The following is a 21,856-nucleotide window of genomic DNA, read 5'->3' on the forward strand; positions in this document are numbered from 1 at the left end:
TGTTTTTACAATTTAGGTTAGTTGCTTTACTTTGTTTACCTGCTAGTTAATTTTTATTTCATCCTAGTTTTTATCCAATTTCTGGTTTATATTAATGGTGTTTGATTATTTAAATTTAAAATGTATTTTATTTAATATTTTAAAGTAACTCAATATGAACCAGTTAAATATTAATTTTAACCCAAGTATAGAAATTATAACACTTTATACAGTTAAAACTTTTAATTTTTTAATTTGTACATTCCATTAACTCACTCGTTCTCTAAAATTGACAAACAAGTTTCAATTGACTTAATTTAAGGTTATATTCCCAAAATGTTTGGCACAATATTAACCATTAATTTGTGGCAAGAGACTATTTTCACGCAAGTGAATCTTTTGTACCCTAGCTTCAAATTCTGCCCAACGTCAACAGAAATTCAAATCGTGGAAAAGATATCTAAATAACCCTTATTTATATATTGAACAAAAATGCACATTTTACTCATTTTGGGCAAAATTTTGATTTTCGTTGCATAAAATTTAATGCTTGAACTACAATTCTCATATACACATATGGCTGTATCTACGGCAATATATATTTTTTTTATTATTTATTTTCTTTATTTGACGTAGTTTAAAATGAGGTAGTGACATTAACACCTTAAGAGTTGAATTTAATCTTATTTAAAAAAAATAAGTAAATAAAAGTGACATATATTTTTGGAAAAGTAGGAACTAGTGGTTTTAACTATCCATGAAAAAGTCTTTTTAGAATCAGCTTGTTATGGGGGAACATACAGTGTTAACTAAATCTAACTTCCCCAAGTCCTGATCTGCCTCTAGCCTTTCATTCTTACATCTGACCTAGTTGTGACTGGGAATGGAATTTTTTTTTTAATTGATTATATTATATTATGTATATTATTATAAATAAAACTAAACAAAAGTATCATTTGGTCTGATCCATATGAAGATTCATGTACATTTTTGATATTTTTTTTTTTTTGCATTGATTTATAACATGTTAATTTTTTGGTTAATGATATAATTGTATGTGAATAAACAATTGAAAAGATAAGCTGAAGAACATACTATGTGAAATCTTAGGGGGAAATTAAAAAAGGATTTTTGATTGGAAGAATATCTTTAAATACTACTTTTTACATAGTACCTTGCATATTTTTTTTTTTTTAAATCTTAAAATTGAAGTACTTTAAACTACCTCAATTTAAAGTAGTTGGAAAATTGAATTCCAGCCATCATAATAGGAATATAAAATCATTTAATTCAATTAACTTCCTATAGCTCGGAAATTTTGTAATATTTTAGGTTTTTTATCAGTAATGTAGTTGTTTTTTTTTGTATGTTTGCATAAATGTAAATAATATTTAGCTAGTTCAGTTTATTTTACAGAAGGTAAGGTTAGCTTTCTAAGCATTGATGTTATTAATTAAACAATAAAGTTGATTATTGCAGGATTTGGGTGTTTGATGTACATATTGGGTTTGTACTGCATGATTTTGCACATTTGCATTTGGTTTATAACTAAATGTTTTTTGTTTTTTTTAATGTACATAAATCTGGTCTCCACTCATGGCCATCAGCATTTCGGAGTTCAAAATTAAAACTTATCTTTTGCCCTGAACTATAAATAGCTATTCCAAAAAATGAAATATCATCTTATGTAAATCCTTTGTCATTCGATGAATCTTAAACCTTGTTAAGATATTCAAAATTATTTAAAGTGATTTTTTTTTTTACCTCATTTATTTTCATATAAAAAAGAAATGTTTAAGTATCAATTTATATATATATTTTTTTTGTTAGTTTTTAAATATAATCTGAGAATGAGATGAAAATGTATTATATAACTAAAACACGCTGCATAATAAATTCACATTTATTATTAACAGATACAATAGCACTCAACTTATTCTATTGGGTAATTATGCAGAATTTCTGTCATCTTCAACACCCACTAATATATCTAAGTACATCCTTATTGAAATTAACCTATTCTTAAAATTAGCTTTACATCACAAAATCAACTTATTCTAAAGGAGTATATAGACTAGACGGTTATTAAAAAAAAAATGTTTACTACTTTCAGTACTTTTTAAAATAATCCATATCTAACTATTTATCTTGCTATAAATGCATGGAATAATACATAAATTTAGTGTTACTGACCCCTATGAAAAAATATTATTTTGTTTTAGAAATAATTAATCTAAAGCATATCTAAAGACTATGGAAAATAGTGGAATCTTATAGAATAATTAACATTCAACATCTACAGAAGTTTTGATTTAAGTTTGGATGTGAACTTGCAACAGTTTCCTAGAAGTTTTTGTTCTCCCTCACAGGAAAAAAATACATTTAAACCTATGCTAAACATTGACAGAAGCAAACTTTGTTATTTAAGCATTTATTAATTTTTTCAACATATATCTTTGTATTTATTTAGTAAGTTTGGAGTTGTGGTAATTTAGTGGAATACCATATCCACTTATTTATATTCATCAGTTTATCATCCTATTTGATCAGTTATACATTTAAAGGTAACTTCAACTATAAATGGACTTGGTAAAAGGAAAAGAATGAAATCTTCATTATTTCTTCATTTACTAATATTACATTATAAGCTATTGAACTGCGAAACTTTTTCGTGAAATACAAAAATGTGGGCCTATCTTCATCAATACTTCAATTTTGCATGAAGAAAATCAGTTCTTGGTTGATTTATGATCTATTGTGAAAAATAAATTTATTAAGGATTTGTGGAATTGTCTATCAGTGCTTGCCATGGCAGTTCTAAGTAAATTCCTTAACATATTCTAAAAACAAGAAATCTATCTGCTCTTGCTTTGAGAATTTAACTATTTTTTAGATATAAAAGTCAATCCAATGACCAAAATTATAGATCATTTGAGAAATGGAACACCTAGCCTCCTAGATGACTAACTGTGTAACCATAGAGATTATTGTAAAACTAGTTATTTTGAAATAAATGGATGTAAGAATCTAATTCTTAATTAAGTTCTTAATTGTATCTGTTTTGAACTTTTTCATGGAGAGAATTAAATACAACCATTTGTACTTATAAAACTCAGATTCATGTATAAGCAACTATTGCTTACAATAATTTATGGCTTTAAGCATCTTATACAAAACTAACTCTTATAAATGAAAAGTGTGGTATAAGGCTTTGGTTTCAGATTTTCAATTTTGTTTTTATATTTGTACTTTATCAAAATGGTTCTTTTATATTGTCACTTATAAACCCTAAGAGCATAAAAATGCATTTTTTACTTTTTGCGGGTAGAAAGCTTTCTAAACCATATTGTATAGTCATTTTTGATAAGCCATCAGTATTGTCCATTGTCAGATTTCTCATGTAAAGAAGCAGAAGACTACAGAGAGCCTCCCAAAGATCTAGAGGTATTCCAGATAGAGGGAGGGTGGCAGCTAGATTGGGTTGGATTCTTCCTTCTTTTGATCAACCTCGTAGATCTCACGGTCGAAGAAGACACGATAGATAATTGCAGCAAATGATGCTCCCAAACAAGTGGCACTCCAATATATCTGTACCACAAAATCAACAATTATTTATTCAATTTAATTTCTTCTCAGTTAATATGAGTTTTAAAATGTTAAATTGTTTACCCAATGGTTGTCCCAATTTCCTGCTGCTAAGGCTGGTCCAAAACTTCTGGCTGGGTTAAGACTGCCTCCTGCATATTTGCCCTATCACAGAAAAAATAAAAAAATATTGATGTACAAAAATTGTTTTCAGTTTTATATTCAAGACTAAACATGTGAGTGCTATATCACTATGATATTCATCTATTTATATTATTTCCTTTTTTTTTCAGAAATAAATTACTTTTTTTTTATTTAAATGTTTTTTTACCAGCCTTAGACAATTTTTTTGGTCTAAACAATTCACAAATATTAATACTTTTTATCTTAAACAGATGAATATTCTTAGGAAATAGTATTGATCAAATTGATTAGTTAGAATTGCTCTAAGAACGTTTAATGTTTAATACTTAACAGGTTAAGTGTTGAAAAATTTTGTTTTTTGTATTTTTATTATTTATCGGGATACCTTGGCCTTCTCTCTATTTCTGGAAAATTGAGTATAACATCCTAGTTTCTACAACATATAATGAGAAAATATTTTTGTGCGACCTGACTGATAGCAAAAGAGCAAAGGAATCTGTCTAGATTCTTTCAGTTTTTCAAGAAAAAACTCATTTTTAACAAATTATTGGATTATTAATATTCATCAACATATAATATATTGATAACAATAATATCGAAGTTCAGGGGCAATTTAGTTCACAAAATCTTATTTAAAAAAATAAGTTAGGTTTTCTCTATGTATTTTATGATGGGTGCAATGGGTAGTTGAAACAGAAAGAGTAATATGTGTTTCTGTAACTTTCTTTCCTTTCACGAGTTGAAAGGGCGTTTGTCTCTAAGGAGTTGGCATAGTGCCTCTCCTCAGATTTCTTTTTCTTTTTTTTTTTAATTGTTAAAGATGAGTTATCATGGCCTGTAGAAGGTTAAGAGTTTATTCATGTTTCACAATATTCTGAGTAAGATTTCCAGGTCACTTTGGCTGTCATTGTGATAATTTATACTAATTCAACTTTATTAGTTCAACATGAACGTTTCTGTTTAAGCAAAAAAGTCTAAACAAAATACTAAAGTTAGAAAAGTTGTTTTATACTGCTTAATACTCACTCCAGGTACACCAATGGATGTTATAATGACTAGAAACTTAAAACCAACTATGGCTCCATGTTCCTTCATCCTTGGATCTAAAGCGTTGCAGAGACCCCAAGCCAGAACTGCTGTCCCCATAAACTCCACCATGAAGGCTGAACTAATGCTAACATTATAAGCTGGCTGAGTAACGCAGAATCCTTCTGCATCAATATCTGGAGTAACCATCTGAAAGGCGATTATTCACAATAAGTTATTAATGAAAGACAAATTGGAAAATTATGAATAACGGATTTGGCCTCACATTTTAATTATTTTAAAAACAATAGTAAGTTGAGTAGATGAATAAGAAAGGAAAAATCCTTTTAGTTTTATTTTTTAAATAATATTTATTTTGTGAGTAGATTGAATTATTTGTCTGAGACAATTTATGATTTTCCTTGGATATATTTAAATGTGATGCATTTTGATTTGGTGTGTAAGAAAGGTGAATAAGTTTCTTAAGTGAAACCTATTACCTCAAGGTATGCATTATTATAAGTGACCATCCTATCTCTAAGCCCAGGTTGTAAGGTGAAGAGAAGGACTTCACTTTAATGTTCCGCACTGTGCAGTGGGAGCCAGTTATAGGTGATTGGTATTAAACTGCAGCTGAGTGATTTAAATCACAGCATTTGGAGTGCCTCAGAAGTATGTAAAAGATTAGGAACTCTACCTACTCAGAGGTAGAATAAAGGGGCTGGTGATGCCTAGACCCTGCTTCACCATTAATCACCAGCGCATTCTGGAACCTGATTCAAGAATAAAATATAAGTGCTGTCTCTTTAGTAAATTTGTTCTAGTGATTTGACAGCAGATTAATTTATCCTCATTGATTACTTACCACTGATGGCCAACACATTCTCTTCTTATATCTTCCATAAGGAGGTCAGGAAGCCAACTGACAGAAAGGATGAATCACAAAAGCATTTTAATGGCATCAGTAGATGCTAATGCTTAGAAGGAAAAGATCAGGTAAATCCTATCACTAACCATAGAGGTGAGTCAATATTGAAATTCTTAATAAACAAGGATATTGAAATTCTTTAAGAAGTTAATAAAGCTATCTAATTCTTTCATTTGTTAATATGATCGAGATGTGTCCCCACCAAGAACGCAGGTACAAAAGATGACGCAAAATTAACCATGAAAAATCCCCTTTATTTAGACTGGTAGAATTTATCAAGCAATAAAAATTTCACGTTAATGAAAGAAATATTTCAGGTTATTAAATATTTCTGCACGTGAACTATCTTTAGTATTATTTAATATTATATTATTATCCATTAAACAAACATGTTTCCTCAGAAATAAAAGTTCTAGATTTGAACGATCTAAGTTAGTACCGAAATGGACCTTCTACCATCAAGGCTTCACCTCTCTTCAGCATCCGTTTTAGCGTAAGATTTTTTATTTCGATCGATGAATTTTTTCTTCTTAATCATTTTCAGTGATTTTATATTTGAATTGGTTTTGGTTGTCCACTGGATAGAAGCTAACAGAATTACTAATTTTGTTGAAGTAGAAGGGGCAATAAAGTTCTTTGCGCCACTCAAATCTTGATAAACTGATCTCTTAACCTGGAACAATCTGAAGGCTTACAAACCAAGATGTTTGACATAATTCTTATTAAATGTCCAGATTTTTCATAACTTGCTATCAAGGATTGAGTAAACTTATAAGACAGCGGGAAGTGTATTTTTTGGTTTTTCTCCTTATAATAATAATGGCATAATCTGAAGAGAGTGCCTGGTCCATAGGACGTCACAGAAGTGAATTGCGTTTTTAAAAAATCAGAAGAGATTTCAACTTCTGAATTTTTACCAATAAGATCCCAGACCTTCCAGATTGTATCAAAATTGATTTCATAAACAAATAAAACTGAGACACTATGTTCCTAACTCTGTTCAACTTTTCAATTCAATTGAATATTGTTTTACGAATTAAGAGGATGGTGTACAAACCCTAATAAAGGAGACACCGAGGAAGCCACCAAAGAGCTGAAAGATGGTGTAGAAGAGGCATTTCTGCAAAGACATATGGCCCAGGATGACTGCAGTCAAGTTGAGAGCTGGGTTCATAACAGCGCCACTGACTGGGCCAAAGATCTGTAACAGGCATACATTATTATCTAAAATATTAATTAATCCATAGCACATTATAAAATTATACCATTAACAACAAGTAAATTTTGAATTATATGAAAACTAATTACTTATCATGAAATATAAAAACTCTCATTGAATATTTAACGACGCTAAATATGAAGTTATTAAATATAATAATTAATATACTGTATATCAAATACAATTGTGAACAATACAATTGTATTTGATATATAAATTTATTTGTTGTAGAGTCAATAGTCTCCTAAATGTAACTAAAAAAGTGCAATTATTTTGAATACTTACGATGATAGAGGTAGCTATGCCGAAGGCGAAGCTGATGACGGTATTGAGATGTGAAATCTCCCCTCCTGTGATGGTGGTCACGACACTGCCACAGCCCATCGCCATAAAAACTGCCGTACCCAACATTTCGGCTACTCCTATCCCCACGAGCCTCCTAACCTTGAGCACGTTCAAGTCCGAGAACCCATCGTCCTTCAAGAGGCTCTTGTACCCTGTATCAAACAGAGATTAATTTCCAATGAATATTTTCATATTTTAAATCATAAGCATCTAAGATTGGCTAACAGTTCATGCTTATTATTCTATGCACAAAATGTACAATGTTTTGTAATTCCAATGCCATATACACAAACAAATTCAACAGCTAAAAATTTCGTTTAAATGGTTCGACTTGCAACACCCCAAGGTGCAACCAGCAAGTATCAAACGAACCAGATGACACGATAGATATATTACCAGAAACATGCCTTAATGAAAAAACACTGACATGGAATAGACATGGTGGAGGAGTTACTGATTTCAATCAATTTTTCTTCGGTGATTCTATTCCAAAAACAAAGGTCATGTGTTTGTTCCAGTTGTTGCCAATTTTTCATCTTACTATTTCCTGCCAATGTTATGTATATATTTCAAATGTTCCTACAAATAGTGTCTCTTGAAGCGAGAGTTCCTCATTAATCAGTTTCGCTGGGTCAGTGAAATAAACAAAAACAAACTAACTGGCGTGTCTACTCACTTCGTCTACTGGACTCTATGAAATTTTAATTGATAGAATGTTAGTCATAATATTGGTCCAATAAAGATCCAAAAATGCAACGCAGAACAGGTTTGAATGAATGTACAACCCTTGAATTTTCAAGCAACCCTCTAGACAGCGAGTACTGGCAATAAAAAATAGTTTTTAATATTTAATGCATTCAGCAACATTTATTTATTATTCTACAATAATAATGAAGGCCTAATAAACCCGAAGGTTCGATGCCGATACCACCAATTGCTCCCTACATACATCTGTTCAGTGATATCCTTCCAAACCTAATTCTACTAAGTCAGTTTTAATGCAATTCTCCCATATACGTTTCCCTCGTTTATTAACATTCTAGGGATCCGCTCGTTACTAAGCCATACAACACGCCCATCTTATACGCTGCAATGCTATAACTTGAATTATATTTACCGTGTAGTCCCTTAATTCAGTGTTGTGTAGTCTTCTCCCGTTAATTCATCCTTTTTAGATCTGAATATTTTACGTAATACTTTATTTTCAAAAACCTTAATGCGCTGTTTATCCCTTTGTGAAAGAGGCAACGTCTTACACCCGTAAAGAACAGTGGGAAGAATAATAGTTTAGTAAATTCTAATTTTTAACTTTTTGGATAGAAGGCGCGAGCTAAGCAGTTTCGAAATTGAAAAATAACAAGCTTCTCCCGCCTTCAACCTCGCTTTTATTTCCTCATCGATTTCGTTTATTCTATTTACCGTAGGACCTAAATACTTTGTTTTTTAATATCTTTATTGAAATTTACAACTGTATATTATATAATACATTCAGTAAATCTGATTTTAGTTAAGATGAAATGTTACAGGCGTGTAGAGAAACTACCCAGTTGGTAGTGGTTGGTAGCATTCTAATGACATTTCACATTAGCAGGTCTCGTGGTCTTCTTTTCAGGTACCTTGGAGGATTGTCAGGAATGGAAGAAGATGCAAGGTTAAAACTAGTGGGTTTGAGTGGTTAGGGAGTTTATAATGGAAGGAGTGATATCTGGTTCGGGCTAGATCGGTTACATAGGGAACATTAAGGTATTTAGGGAACATTAAGATAAAGTAAGGAGCATTGAGGATTTAAGGAAGGATTTTGGATTGTAAGGATTGGATACGAGAGGAATTCGAAGGTTTAGTGGAGCCCCAAAGCTCAACTCCATATGTCCAGATTGGCTTTATTACAGTCATATAGATCAGTCTTATAAGTTTATGACTGTAATAAGTTGGAAGTTTAGACCGTTTGTCTAGTTAGTTCTGTAATAGTCGAAATCGACGTGCAGTTTCCTCTCTTTTCAGTCTTGTGTGAGGATTCCAGGATAATCGTTTGTCCAGATGTAGTCCAAAGAAGTGGATCTGTTCGACAGGGGTAAGAGTAATATTATTAAATGAAACTGTAGGGCAGTCGGTAGGCTTACGACGAAGGGTAAAGGTGATTTGTTGGAATTTATCTTAATCCTCCAATTACGACACCATTCATCGAGGGCTGTGATATGGGATTGGAGAGTTTGGGATACACTTAATAGATTATTATTAACTACGAGCACACACATGTGTCATCGGCATACGTGGTGAGGATAGCGTTAGGATTGGTTGGAATGTCAGCTGTATAGACGGTGTAGAGGATGGGACCGAGGATACCACCTTGAGGAACACCAGCGGACTGAGAATGGAAGGATGAATAGGAACCATTGTGGCTTACTTGGAATAATCTATCAATGAGAAAGGAACGAATGATGAGAAAGTACCTAAATATTTAAACCTATCTACTTGTTCAGACGTATTTCCTGCTATATCGATATAACCTAAATTACTCGCGTTTCTACTGCTAACCATTTATTTTGTTGTATCCATATTTATTTCATGACCTCGTTCCTTACTGAAGTTTATTAATGCGGTTGTATCAGCATACCCTACCACTGGTATTTTACCATCCGAAGTTAAACCCTTTTCGGTATTCATCACAATTTTAACGACATACATTATGTATTATTCTTTAATACAAATAAAAAAAATATTTGGTGGATAATAACCTTGAAATCAATATTTAACTTAAGCAGAAAATAGTACTATGAAAAATTAGCATGTACAACAAATATATTTCCATTTTCCATTCACAGAAGAAAAATTGATTGAAATCCATGACTCCTTCACCATGTCCTTTCCGTGTCAGTGTTTTTTCATTAGCATAAGGTAATATATCTATCGTGCAGTTTGATTTATTTGATCCTTGAAAGCTGGTTGCATTTTTTTATGAAACGCACATTTTTTCATAGTTTGGCACAACAGATCAAAAAATTTAAAGATGTATGATAAATAAATTAACAGGTTTTATGTCGAAAGAAAACGTTTAAAGTGTACTCACGACGTACTATACACCTCTCTAATTCTTTGAGCAATGTGTAAAATTAGTGGAATAAGGGGACACGAGTATGGTTCAATGATTTAGAGAAAGTTGACAAGATAACAAAAAAATCCGAAAACTGAGAAAAGAAATTTACTAGAACTCACATCGTATTGAAGCGTCGAATAGTAAAGAACTCTACAGTTTAGTTTTTCCACTTCTTTAATTTCCAAACCATCTCTTTATCCAATCGTACATTTAAAAAATAAAAATGTTTTTTTTATTAAATATCAAATGCCATTGAGTCTCGTTATTTAAGCAGTAGTGAAGAGGAGTTTCGAATAGACAGATTAATTAAAATAAATATTCAAGCAAAAGATTACAGTAATACTAGTGATGATGATATTGTCCAACTAACAAGAAAAAGAATACATTTTATAGATAGTGATAGCGATAGAAGTAGTGTAAAAGAAAACATCTCCATAGAAGACGTATTAAATGAAGACGTTAATGAATCAAATGATTCTCTACCAATAATCGAGTATATCATACAAAAGTAAACATCGGATCTAATTAAAAAATAACATTAATTACATAACGTTTTCTTTAAAAAGTGGCGTCGAGTTGCTCGTAGGTAACATCCGAAACGGTCCCGAGTACAGATAGTTAAGATTAGCAAACAGTATTTTATAATACTATATAGTATTACTATAATAATAAATATGCTTCTCTTATTTTAAATCAAAACCATCTAAGATTGGCAAAGAGTTCATGCTTATTATTCTATTCACTAAATCTCAACTGTCCATGTAGTTGTTAGTCCTCAGTCCAAGGTACTAAGCAAATAAGAGATATTCTCTCCCCTTACAGGTTTTAAGGTTAGACTCTGTAGGGACAGACACAAAAAAAGTCCATATTGTATAGCTTTACACTCGCTCTTGATTTATCTAATCATATATCTGAGTGGTAGAACCTAGTTTTGAGCATTGATAACACAGAGCCTGCTTTCATCCAAGTATTCTCAAAATATGCCAAGAAGTGGAAGTGGGTCTCGAAATTTTTACCTTTACCCCAATAGCTATTTAGAGCTGACATATTTACCTTTGGCTCACAATAAAGCAGTAATGGCATATATTTAATCTACTTAAGAAACTGTACACAGTCAAAAAAACAGTGATTAAATACCTTTACAGAGCTCCAGAGTAGGAAAGTCAAGTAATTTCTAAATAAATATCGACTGACCTAGAAGGTAATCAAACTCACAATTTTCTGAAACGGGTACTCTGGGACCCTTTTTCAAAAGTGCTCTGCAATCACATCTTCAGTAATTAATCTCGAAACATACAGAGAAAACCCAAGAGATTTTTACAAGTTGCAATATGGTAGTTAATTATTATAATATCTGTTATGTAACGTAGATGTAGGAAAATGAATTGGGTTAAAACGCCGGTAAACGTTTCATATAATTGCCTACTAATTGAGATACATTAGTGTTTTTTTTTTACTTGTTCCTTAAGGACTAGGATTAAAGTTATAACAATTCCAACTCATTAACAAGAGGAAGCCATTGAATCTATTATTAACTATTTTTTTTTTATGCGGAAATTTAACGTTGCAGTGGCTTCGTAATTACAAGAGCGATCATAAGATTGGCCTGCTGATGGTAATTGGAGAAACCGGTGAGAAAAACATCCTGTCGGCTCCAGAACCGAATGAACGAGGTTATCTTTTAATAATCCGTTCATTTCTTTTAAGCATTCTTTCATATTGAGTTAGGTCGAGATATAAATCATTTGGGAAGACAGGTGGAGACAGCTGCTAATAAACTGTTGATACACTTATTGTGGATGCGGCGGATAAATCACTTGGAGGGGACGTTGTGTTGCGCAAGGCAATCCCCTGAGTGCTCTTGTCTTCGAGTTACATAACAGGTTGAAGAAGTTGTAGAATGGGGACTGGCAAGTAGGTCCTATATTTGTCTTTTCGTCTCTAAGCTACTTCCTATCTTATCTTATATGCAAGGAGCCTTCAATGAAACAAGCTTTTTTTTTAAATTGGTATGTGAAAGGGTCGGAATAGTATCTACAGAACTTAGAGATGTAGAAATGGGATAGCACTCTAAGAAATTATTTTATTTAAATGACTATTTTACTCTCCCTATTTCCCTATCTCAAGTGATCATCTACCCACTTTCGATCTGTAAAACAAATTTATCATTAGATAGCAATGAAAATCAGACCAAAGACATAATAGCAACAGCAGTAGATCAGTTTACAAAAAAAACAACTAATAAATAAATTTGAAAAAAAACTAATATATAGATTTAAAAAAAAACAAAAAAGTTAGTTAAAAGAAATACTTAAATGAATAAATATGTTAAAATAAATAAGTTAAAGGAAAAAATAAGTTAAAACACAAATCGACAGGTCCTGAGAAAAACCGTAGTGTAGAGATTTTCTATATTTTCTTATGACAATACTGCGAATTGCATAATCTTATGATTAATAATGTTTCTTTTTGTATATTTTGTAGCTATTTTACGGTGAGATTGCGTATCATTGTTGACTATCTGAGGTTTATAAAAATAGTAGTGAGATTAAGGCCAGCTATACCTCCTAATCAGCTTTTGTAGTTTCGTTGCCCTACTTGGTGTTGAAATAGAATGTATCTGATTAAATATTTTTAAATTTCTATTTCGTATAAACTTTCAAGTTAATTCCAATAAAAATGATGCAATACCATTACAATTATATATACGTAAAAATGTAATTGTTTTCAATTATTCTCTATAATTTATACATTAGAGTGCGACCAGTGGGTAGTTTCTTTACTAATTTGTATCATACCATTGTAACAGAACTAACATAATATTTATTAGATATATTTTTAAGTAATAAAAAACAGATGTGAATTTTAATAAATAAGTAAAGTAAAACTACAACGAAATACACCACAAAGATGCTTCAACAAAATACAGCACAGGAATTGAAAATGATTAAAAACAAAAAAATGTTGGATTTGATAAAAGTATGGCAAATTCACCGAAATACAAATAAATAATATAATTCTATTATGGGTATAATAATCTAATTAATAGTTATTAATATAATATTTAATTTTGTATAAATGTTGCCATTTTTTATAGTGTTTATTTAATTATAGAGATTTCTGATATTTTTTGTAATATACGTACAACTTAATTGATAAAAGTTTAGAATTTTTTTAATTTTTTGAGATTTAATTAAACTTTAATAGAACAAAATTGCATAATATTTTAGAAGAAAATAAAAAATGAGAAAAACTAAAATAAAATTTTACTTTTTAATTATAAACTCCTTTCTTAATGAGTCAGTCTATTTAGAAAAAAACAGATGATGAACGACCGTCAACCGATGGACTATATTTTTCTAGGTGCACATGTTTCTGGTATAATATTTCAACACGACAGCACAGGATGTCGTGGAAAATCGACAAGGAAATATTTATCAGTGTTTTAAGAATTGAGCTTATATGACCAATGAGACAAAAGTGAACCATAACCGAGTAATTAATCCTGAACTATCATAAATGTTACTTTGTTTCATAGATGACATTTTTTTGTCAGTTGTATTAAATTTATTCTATGAAATTTCTTCATGCATAATGGAAATAGTATTCCAAACAATATTAAGTAAGAAATACTTAACCCTGTAGTATATCTACCAGGATAAATCATAAAACAATATTATTCCAAATAAATAACATAATAATATATTCTCCCTCCCATAGTAACCTATTGACATAGTCATGCATTCATAAATGTTTATAGATTCTTTGCAGCAAATTATCATTTTTGTACACGTTGTAAAGTTTATATATATTAACTATTAATGGACAAACTAAATATGAAGAACAAAAAAATCATAGATTAACGTTACTTAATTTATAATTTTCTAATTTTTTAAACTAAGTTTTGCTATTTATTAAAAAAAAAAAATTAAATAACTTGAAGCATTTAGTCTATAAAGCTACATAAGCCGAGCTCTTTGCAGCCATTCGCAGCACTATTTGGATACGGCCAGAACTCACCAAACTGTGGACTCTCATCGTTTCTCTTCTCAGTTGCGTCAACTTCATCTGTAAATAATGAAATTTTGAAAAATCTGTAATAGATAATAAATTTTACTAAGTTTTTTGGCACTTCATTTGTATTGACGCAATTTTCAGAAGAACTTTTACAGAATTAAGAAAAAAAATGTTTTATTTGAAATTTGCGAATATTTTAACACTGAGAAAGTAGCTCGGTTTTCGATTAAATTTTCTTTTCTCGTATGTGTGGAAACGTGCAATCTATTATCACTTTATAGATAACGGGAACAGAACTTGAAACATAGTAATTATTTAAATACAAACTTATCTTGCTTCTGAATCAAACACAAAGAATGGACACTTAAAAAAAAATATAGTAATTTTTGAAGATTAGATTCGTAAAGTGAATATTGCACTTGGTAGTACATGGAATTTGAGGTGAGAATCTACTGGCACCAGTGAATAGGAAACGAATTAAGAGTAAATAGATGAACTATTAATTTCGAAACATTATACCTCCTATCAAATTTTACTACAAATTTAGAAGGAAGAGCTCGGATTGAACGAATTTAGGCTTACTTGTTATAAAAAAATAATTTTAAAATATCAAATATTTGTTTGATAAGAGAGCGAGGGTTCAGATACATATACCATTAAAATAAAACCCAAAATTAAAATGCATTAACAAATGTTATACGAATTTTATTATTTCATATATCCTTATAAATGCTTTTAATCTTTTCGCATAATTAGGCAAGGCATTTTTATGTGAGAAAAAACGATCAAAATATGTGTTTATCTTCACATACATATTTAATATAAGCATGAAAGTATTCAATATAAAAAAAAAAATTAAATGTGGAGGAATTCAAGTTTAAAAAAAAACTAAAAAAAATTAGAAAAACGGTATACAAATTTTCAAATTGTTAAAATATAAAAAAAAGTAATGTGATTCATCTCATCCATACTCATATCCACCAAAAGAACGTTCCACACTCATAGACTTAATTGATGCATATAATACTTTAAAGCAATAAAACTGAGTGACCAAAATAATTAAAATACCAAGTGAAAAAATAAATTCGGACTAAAACTTCTGTTTATAAATAAAATATGAAAAATAATGTAAAAAAAGGTGAAATAATATATAAACTAACACGAGTTACATGGAATAAAATATGTTGTTATCAGAAAAAGATGTGAAAAAAATATATAAAAACGATAAATATTTAAAAATATGCAAAGTGCAATTTGTTCGAAATTATTAAAAATATCGCGAAATGTTCACAGGTAGCATGAACACAAGACGTTATAGAAATAAAATATGTTTGAAAATGTAAAAACTCCATTTCTCATCTTAATAATTATAGCAAGCAATAGGAGCCATTATTCCTTTCTATGTGACCAACTTTTTGCTATTATAAAAATAATTAATAAAACCATTGAATGCGGGATTATGAATTGAATCTCTCAAGTAAACACGTTACCTTTCTTATGAAACAAACGGCCTTCGGATTTTGGTCAAGATTGGGGGCTAAAATTTAATAAGATAAATCTCTTGCCTCAACTTAAGATTCCTGAACATTTGACCGCTCATTAAACATCTAAATAAAAAAAAGGGCATATGAATTGATCAATATCTGATATGTAGAAAAGATGTTTTAAAACGATATTTTGACCAAATGAGAATAATAATTTCAATTATTTTGGCTTAAATCCTCGGGGACCGCCGCGAAATAAATATTGACCTGCTTAGGTGGGAATCGAACCTACAACAACCTTCTGAACCAAACGCTCTGAGACCCTCGCCCCAGCCCGCTCATCTATCAGGTTCTCTAATTTCAATTCTTCTCGAGCTAAATAATTAGCACATGGGATAAATATTATCATTCTCGCCTTAACCTTGTTGACGCACTTATTTTTTGTACTTTTGCCAATGGCTCAGATATTGAACTCTTTTTTTTTAAGTTTCTGAGTACAATATTTTCCGACTAACATTCCTAATAAATTTATTGTTTCAAGAAAAACGATGCGGAATGAAGTGGCAAATGCACTAAAAAACTAAATTGTTTTGACATTAATAGTAATAATAATAAATGCTTAGCGAACCCCAAGGTTGGATGCCGATAGCACCAATCGTTCTCTATCCAGTGACGCTCCTCCAAACCAAATCTGCTAAATCAATCTTAAGGCCGGACGTTTATACATCGGTTCAGTGTTAATTCAAATTTTAGGGATCCGTTCGTGAAATCCCACAACCTTACACATCCTATCTTATTAGCCAATATTACGGTCTAGTATAGTCTGAATTATATTTACCGAATGCAGTTTCCTCAATTTCAAATGTATTTCCTCTGGGTTGCCTTCTAAATTCTCCGGTTATCTCATCCTTTTCCGGTCCTAATAGCTTACGTGCAGCCATAAAGAACAGTAGGATTAAGATTTGGGACAGTAGGGGCGAAGTAAATACCTTTAACCTCGCATTAAATTTCTCACCTATTTGGTTTTTCTAGTTACTGTAGAACCTAAATTGTTTTTATAAAAATAATAATTTAGCAATTCATTTGTCACCATTGTTGTTATATGGTTCTCTCAAAAATCTTGAGATCTGTTTTCAACTTGACCTACATCAATATAACAGACTTACAATTATTATTGTAAATAACGAATTTTCGGAAGTTAAAAGTTTCTTCCACAATGTGAAGTGGAGATAGATAATTTACTATATACCGAAGGAAAAATGCCTTAAATTGTTGTTAAAAAATATATTGCAATGATTAATAATGTTGAGAGCGGGTAACTCAGTGGTAAGGCACTAAATATTAACTCCAAGGACCCGGGTTCGGATCAGGCTGGGGCAGATAGTTATTTTCTGTTTCACTATAGCCGTGAGTCAGCCCTGTGGGTTTGGAGCCCTCAGGAGTCCATTAAGAGGGATTAAGTTGGATGAAAATCTGGCGGTCGTGAGCGATTCTGACCAAATCACCTCCTCGCACAAATGTTGGTCTAGTAACAGGACTTCCTTACAAAGTACTGTATTCCGGAAGTTTTATGGGTTGTTGACATACAGATCTAATTTTATGTTAATGCTTAAAAATGGTTTAAAATATTGAATGAACTAGTTCCAAGGTTTCATGCCGATACTTTATTTATATTTGTTATATGATAAAATATAATAAATAAGTTATCGGCTTCAATTGAGAAACAACGAAAAAATTATTATAGTAGTACAATCATTGGGGTCTATTGTTTCTAAAAATAAAGTTGTCCTTTTTCTGTTCAGCCTGAACTCAACCTCCCCTGTATATCGGTCGGTCTATTGGACGTTAGGTCGTCGGTCAAGTGCTCGATTTGGTTTATTATAGTTATTATTATATAATCGGGTCTAAAAACTAACCTTTAAATAGGAAAATATTTGTCAATATTGTGAGATATAATTCGAACAAGTAACAGTAACCTGAAATTAGAGATGAAGAGCTGAGTTGAACTGGCTGACGTAAGGATGGGGCGGACATAGTGTGCCTCGTAACAAATTAAACGAGGGTTAATTTGTAGTTTAAGATAAAAGATAAAACCATCAAAACGGTTTTGTTTGAAATGATGGTAAATACATTTCCGATGTGTATGATGTGACGTCAATGTGAAGATAATATGAAATCATGTCCGAGTCACTTTGTAACTTGCCAAAAAAGGAAATGAACCTTATTTTGGCAAAATAACTTATTGGCTTTTATAGAATAATTCAATTGGGTTATGTAGAATAATTTTGTAAATTTTCTAGTATACGTCAAGATAGTGAAATATCGGACATATACAGAAAAATATATCAATATTTGAAAATTAGAAAAACAACATCATTTTATAAAATTAGTCAAGCATTACTGGAAACTGAAAACTTAATTTAAGTACAGTTCTGCTGTTTTATCATGCAACGAAGTTGGTAATTGAAATGGAAGTTTTCCTCTTAAAATTGGCAAAATTTAAGGTTTTCAAATTTTAAAAAAATAAATAAAAAAAGATTGTTGTTAAAAATGATTAGACGGGGATTAATAACGCCCATATTACAAGAAGTAAAGTATTGAAGGAAGTTTTATTTATTTTATTAATTGAAAATTAACCTATGATTGTAATGCGGAAATTAATCTACAACGTTGTATTTTAATATTTATTTTTAATTTCGTTTGAATGGTCCAAATATTCAATTTCATGAAATCAAATCTTCAGATCTATATATATAAAAGATAGTGGTCGAATCTTTGTCTACAATAAACTTTTGAATTACTGGACCTTGGTGTTTTTTTTTTTCAAAATGTTCCCTGTTGACATGGGAATGCTTAAAGATACTGAAAAAAAAGTGATGTCAAAATTAAAACTTTTTGGTGCGTAGCTCAGAAAGTATAATTTTTTCTCGGTTATTATGAACCAATAGATTGGCCTCTTTCCGAAGAATAAGAAAAAATATTACTTATTCTACTGAACGACATTATATTCACAAAAAATTAAATAAACATAGGATATAAACACAGGATCAGGAATCATGAATCAAATAAGACTTAATATAGATATTATAATATCTAATATCGATATTATAAAATATTATATCAACACTGCCGAGCCTGCCATCTTTCTGGAAAATTTTAATTTAATAATTTTTTAATGTATGTTTTCAATAGTCATGTTTTAATACGTATGGTATTTTGAAAAAAATCCCCTGCCAGGTTGTGGGATTAGATCGGTTAAGTAGTGTTTAAGAATTTTATTTTTTGAAAGAAATGGAAGACCGCTATAGGGCGAAAACTTTGTGGTAAAATATTCTATTTTCCAAATTTTTCGAATCTTTATATTTAACGGTTTCTTGAGATGTTAAAAACGAATCTCATCGCATATGTTGGTTCAATTTACGTTGCCAAATCATAATAATAAAGTATAAACAAATGTTTAATTTTACTGAATACAGTAATTTATATCAAACTATCAATTGTGTTCATCAAATATACGTACAGCATCAAGATATTTGATCAGCCGTATAACAAATGAATGCTAACAAAAATATATACATCTTCATACAAACCCTAGTCTTGCTTCCAGCTGTGTGAGTAAATGCTGGAATCACACAACTGGAACTTAAAATATAATCATTGACTCCCCGGTTAACACTATCAGAGGACGGCTAATCTTAATTAACTCTATCGTATGATTGATAGATGTAATTCATCAAAGCTGTTTATATTTTTTTATTAAAAGGATTCTTCTGTATTTTTTTTCCTAGGAGGAATAAGAACAGTTACTGGAACAGTTTAGTTTCTCAGTTATTGAAAACGTAATAAGATGAATAGCTAACCAACTTCTTTACAGACATAAGCCCCCAAAGTTTTATGATTTTCTTATTCCTTTTTACTCTCACTTAGGTATATATGAAATATATAGAAGATAAAATATTGCAATAGTGGAAAATTTCGAAGGAGATGCACATTTTGAGGCTCTTCGAGTCCAATTAAGTCTCGCAAAATGTGTGTGTGTGTGTGTGTGTGTTTGAAGCCATATGAAATTGAAATTATATATTTAATGTGGGGATACGTTTTGGAGGTGACAGCAACCTTTTTCTAAAATCGAACTACCGGAAGAGCCACTTCACGGCAGGGTCTGCTGGTGTTATTTTAAATTTTAAAAATCCGTAAGTTAAAATAAAATTATAAAATAATTTTTTAATTCAATAAAAAAAAGTGTTTAATTGGAATTTCTTTTTTTATTAGTGCACACCTCCACCTATCACAACAGATCTGATGAAGATCTGTAGTGTGGGTTGAAACGTTGTCAACAAATAAATGGTTGAAAACCGTAAACCTGACCATCTTTCTAATAGAAAGTTTAATATTACATAATACAATAGCTATGTAACATCCTTACATCATGTTTGTGTTGAAAAAAGTATTAAGAAGCATTTATCTTTTTAACCTATTAATTTGTGTTTTAACTTACTTATTCATTTCTTTTAACTTATTTATGTTTTAAAAAATTTCTTTATTAGTTTTTTTGACTTATTAATTTGTTTTTTTAATTGTTTCACTGCTGTGGCTATTTTATTTTGTATTTATTTCTATATTTGCATTGCATTTGTGTAACGATTGAAGGTGGGTTACAGATCACTGAAGAACGGGGGTTTGAGTGAGTGGAATAGAGAGAATATCATAGAAAAGGTAAAAAAAAAAGAAAAAAAAAAGAGGAAGAATGAATATAAAAATAAAATTAAATTGTTAAATAAAAATAATATTCTAAATCTATTGTATTTTTTTATAATTAATTATTCTACGGATACGAAGACATTTCTCTCTCTGTAGAAGCTAGGCTTTAATGGTGAATTGAATGGGGTGAAAACCCAGAGATCCCAGAAAATTAAACCTAGAGTTTTAGTTTCTCCCGAAGTCCCTAAATTCATACCTATCATGAAATATTACCCAGTAAACTTACTGTTTATCAATAATTTTGACAGATATGAATGAAGAAATAAAGCTAAGAAAAAAAATTCACTAATGTAAATTATATTCACTGGTAGCTGAGAGATAATTTGAAATATTTTAATATATAACGTAATTATATGATGATGGTTTGGGTGCGGTCGAAAAAGGTACACAAACAAACAAAACAAATGATAATAATTATTACCAATCAGTATTTCGTCCCACTTTGGAATGTTTCATCAAAATTATACAAAAATACAAACATTGTAAAGTATCATAAGACTATAAGAATGTTTGTTAATATAGACAGTTGTATTAAAAAAAAATATATATATTATTACAAAAAAGTAACGAACTAGACTAAAAGAATATAAATATAAATAAATAGAATAAAAATGAATATTAATATTAAATAACGAGCAGAGCGGTCCCCACTCTTTAATAAACAAAACGGCGCAAAAGTGATAGCCCGCCCTCAGCGAACCATTCCTAACTTCTTAAAATGTCTTCGGGCAATGGTTGAGTAAAAATTGTATAAGAGTGTATACATCTATTTTTATTGTATATATATTTGTATTTGTGAAAATAAAACTTTCAAGAAGAGCAAGAAGCAAAAAAAAAAAAGTAACTAGTACAGTAATGAATTAAAAATTCTATCATTCATTACTTTAGTTTTAATTAATTATTATTCTCTTAATTCATATTTATATTTTTTTCTCTCACTCTTCTACTCATAATAAATATCTCAAACAAAGCCAATACATAATATAAAAATACAAAACTAGGAACATATATATACTTTAGTTTGTTTCGATCCTTAAATATATAGTTTTTTTGTACTAGTTTCTAAATCCCATTTAGCTCCCATTAAGAAGTCCTCCAAAGTGGGGGAAAAAATAAATATATATTTTTTTTGCACTTTTTTGTGCCTTTTCTGCTCACCATCCTAAAATTAACTACACGGTTAACAAATAATCTTTCAGTTCAATATATAACGTATAGAATTATTAAAACATGTACGTAATACCGAATAAATATCTTTATTTCAAATAAATAAT

General features: G+C 30.3%; 1 protein-coding gene across 3 annotated transcripts in view; it reads right to left on the bottom strand.

The window, feature by feature from the left end:
• Window positions 1-1,864: 1,864 nt before the first annotated feature.
• Window positions 1,865-21,856, bottom strand: part of LOC106685654 (aquaporin AQPAe.a) — a 66,288-nt gene continuing 46,296 nt past the window's right edge. The window contains exons 1-7 of one of the 3 annotated variants that reach the window (XM_014428457.3): window positions 16,660-16,871; window positions 14,341-14,388; window positions 7,167-7,378; window positions 6,720-6,863; window positions 4,735-4,944; window positions 3,649-3,729; window positions 1,865-3,567 (exon numbers count right to left, since the gene is read on the bottom strand). In XM_014428457.3, the coding sequence (XP_014283943.1) occupies window positions 3,451-3,567; window positions 3,649-3,729; window positions 4,735-4,944; window positions 6,720-6,863; window positions 7,167-7,378; window positions 14,341-14,388; window positions 16,660-16,762 (915 nt within the window). In that variant the 5' untranslated portion in view covers window positions 16,763-16,871 and the 3' untranslated portion in view covers window positions 1,865-3,450. Of the gene's footprint in view, window positions 3,568-3,648; window positions 3,730-4,734; window positions 4,945-6,719; window positions 6,864-7,166; window positions 7,379-14,340; window positions 14,389-16,659; window positions 16,872-21,856 lie in introns of those variants that run through there. The other 2 variants (XM_067048166.1, XM_067048167.1) reach the window with 2 other exon arrangements.

This window comes from Halyomorpha halys, unplaced genomic scaffold (assembly GCF_000696795.3).
Source record: "Halyomorpha halys isolate HHAL.00 unplaced genomic scaffold, Hhal_1.1 Scaffold722.1, whole genome shotgun sequence".
Classification (NCBI taxonomy): Eukaryota; Metazoa; Arthropoda; class Insecta; order Hemiptera; family Pentatomidae; genus Halyomorpha; species Halyomorpha halys.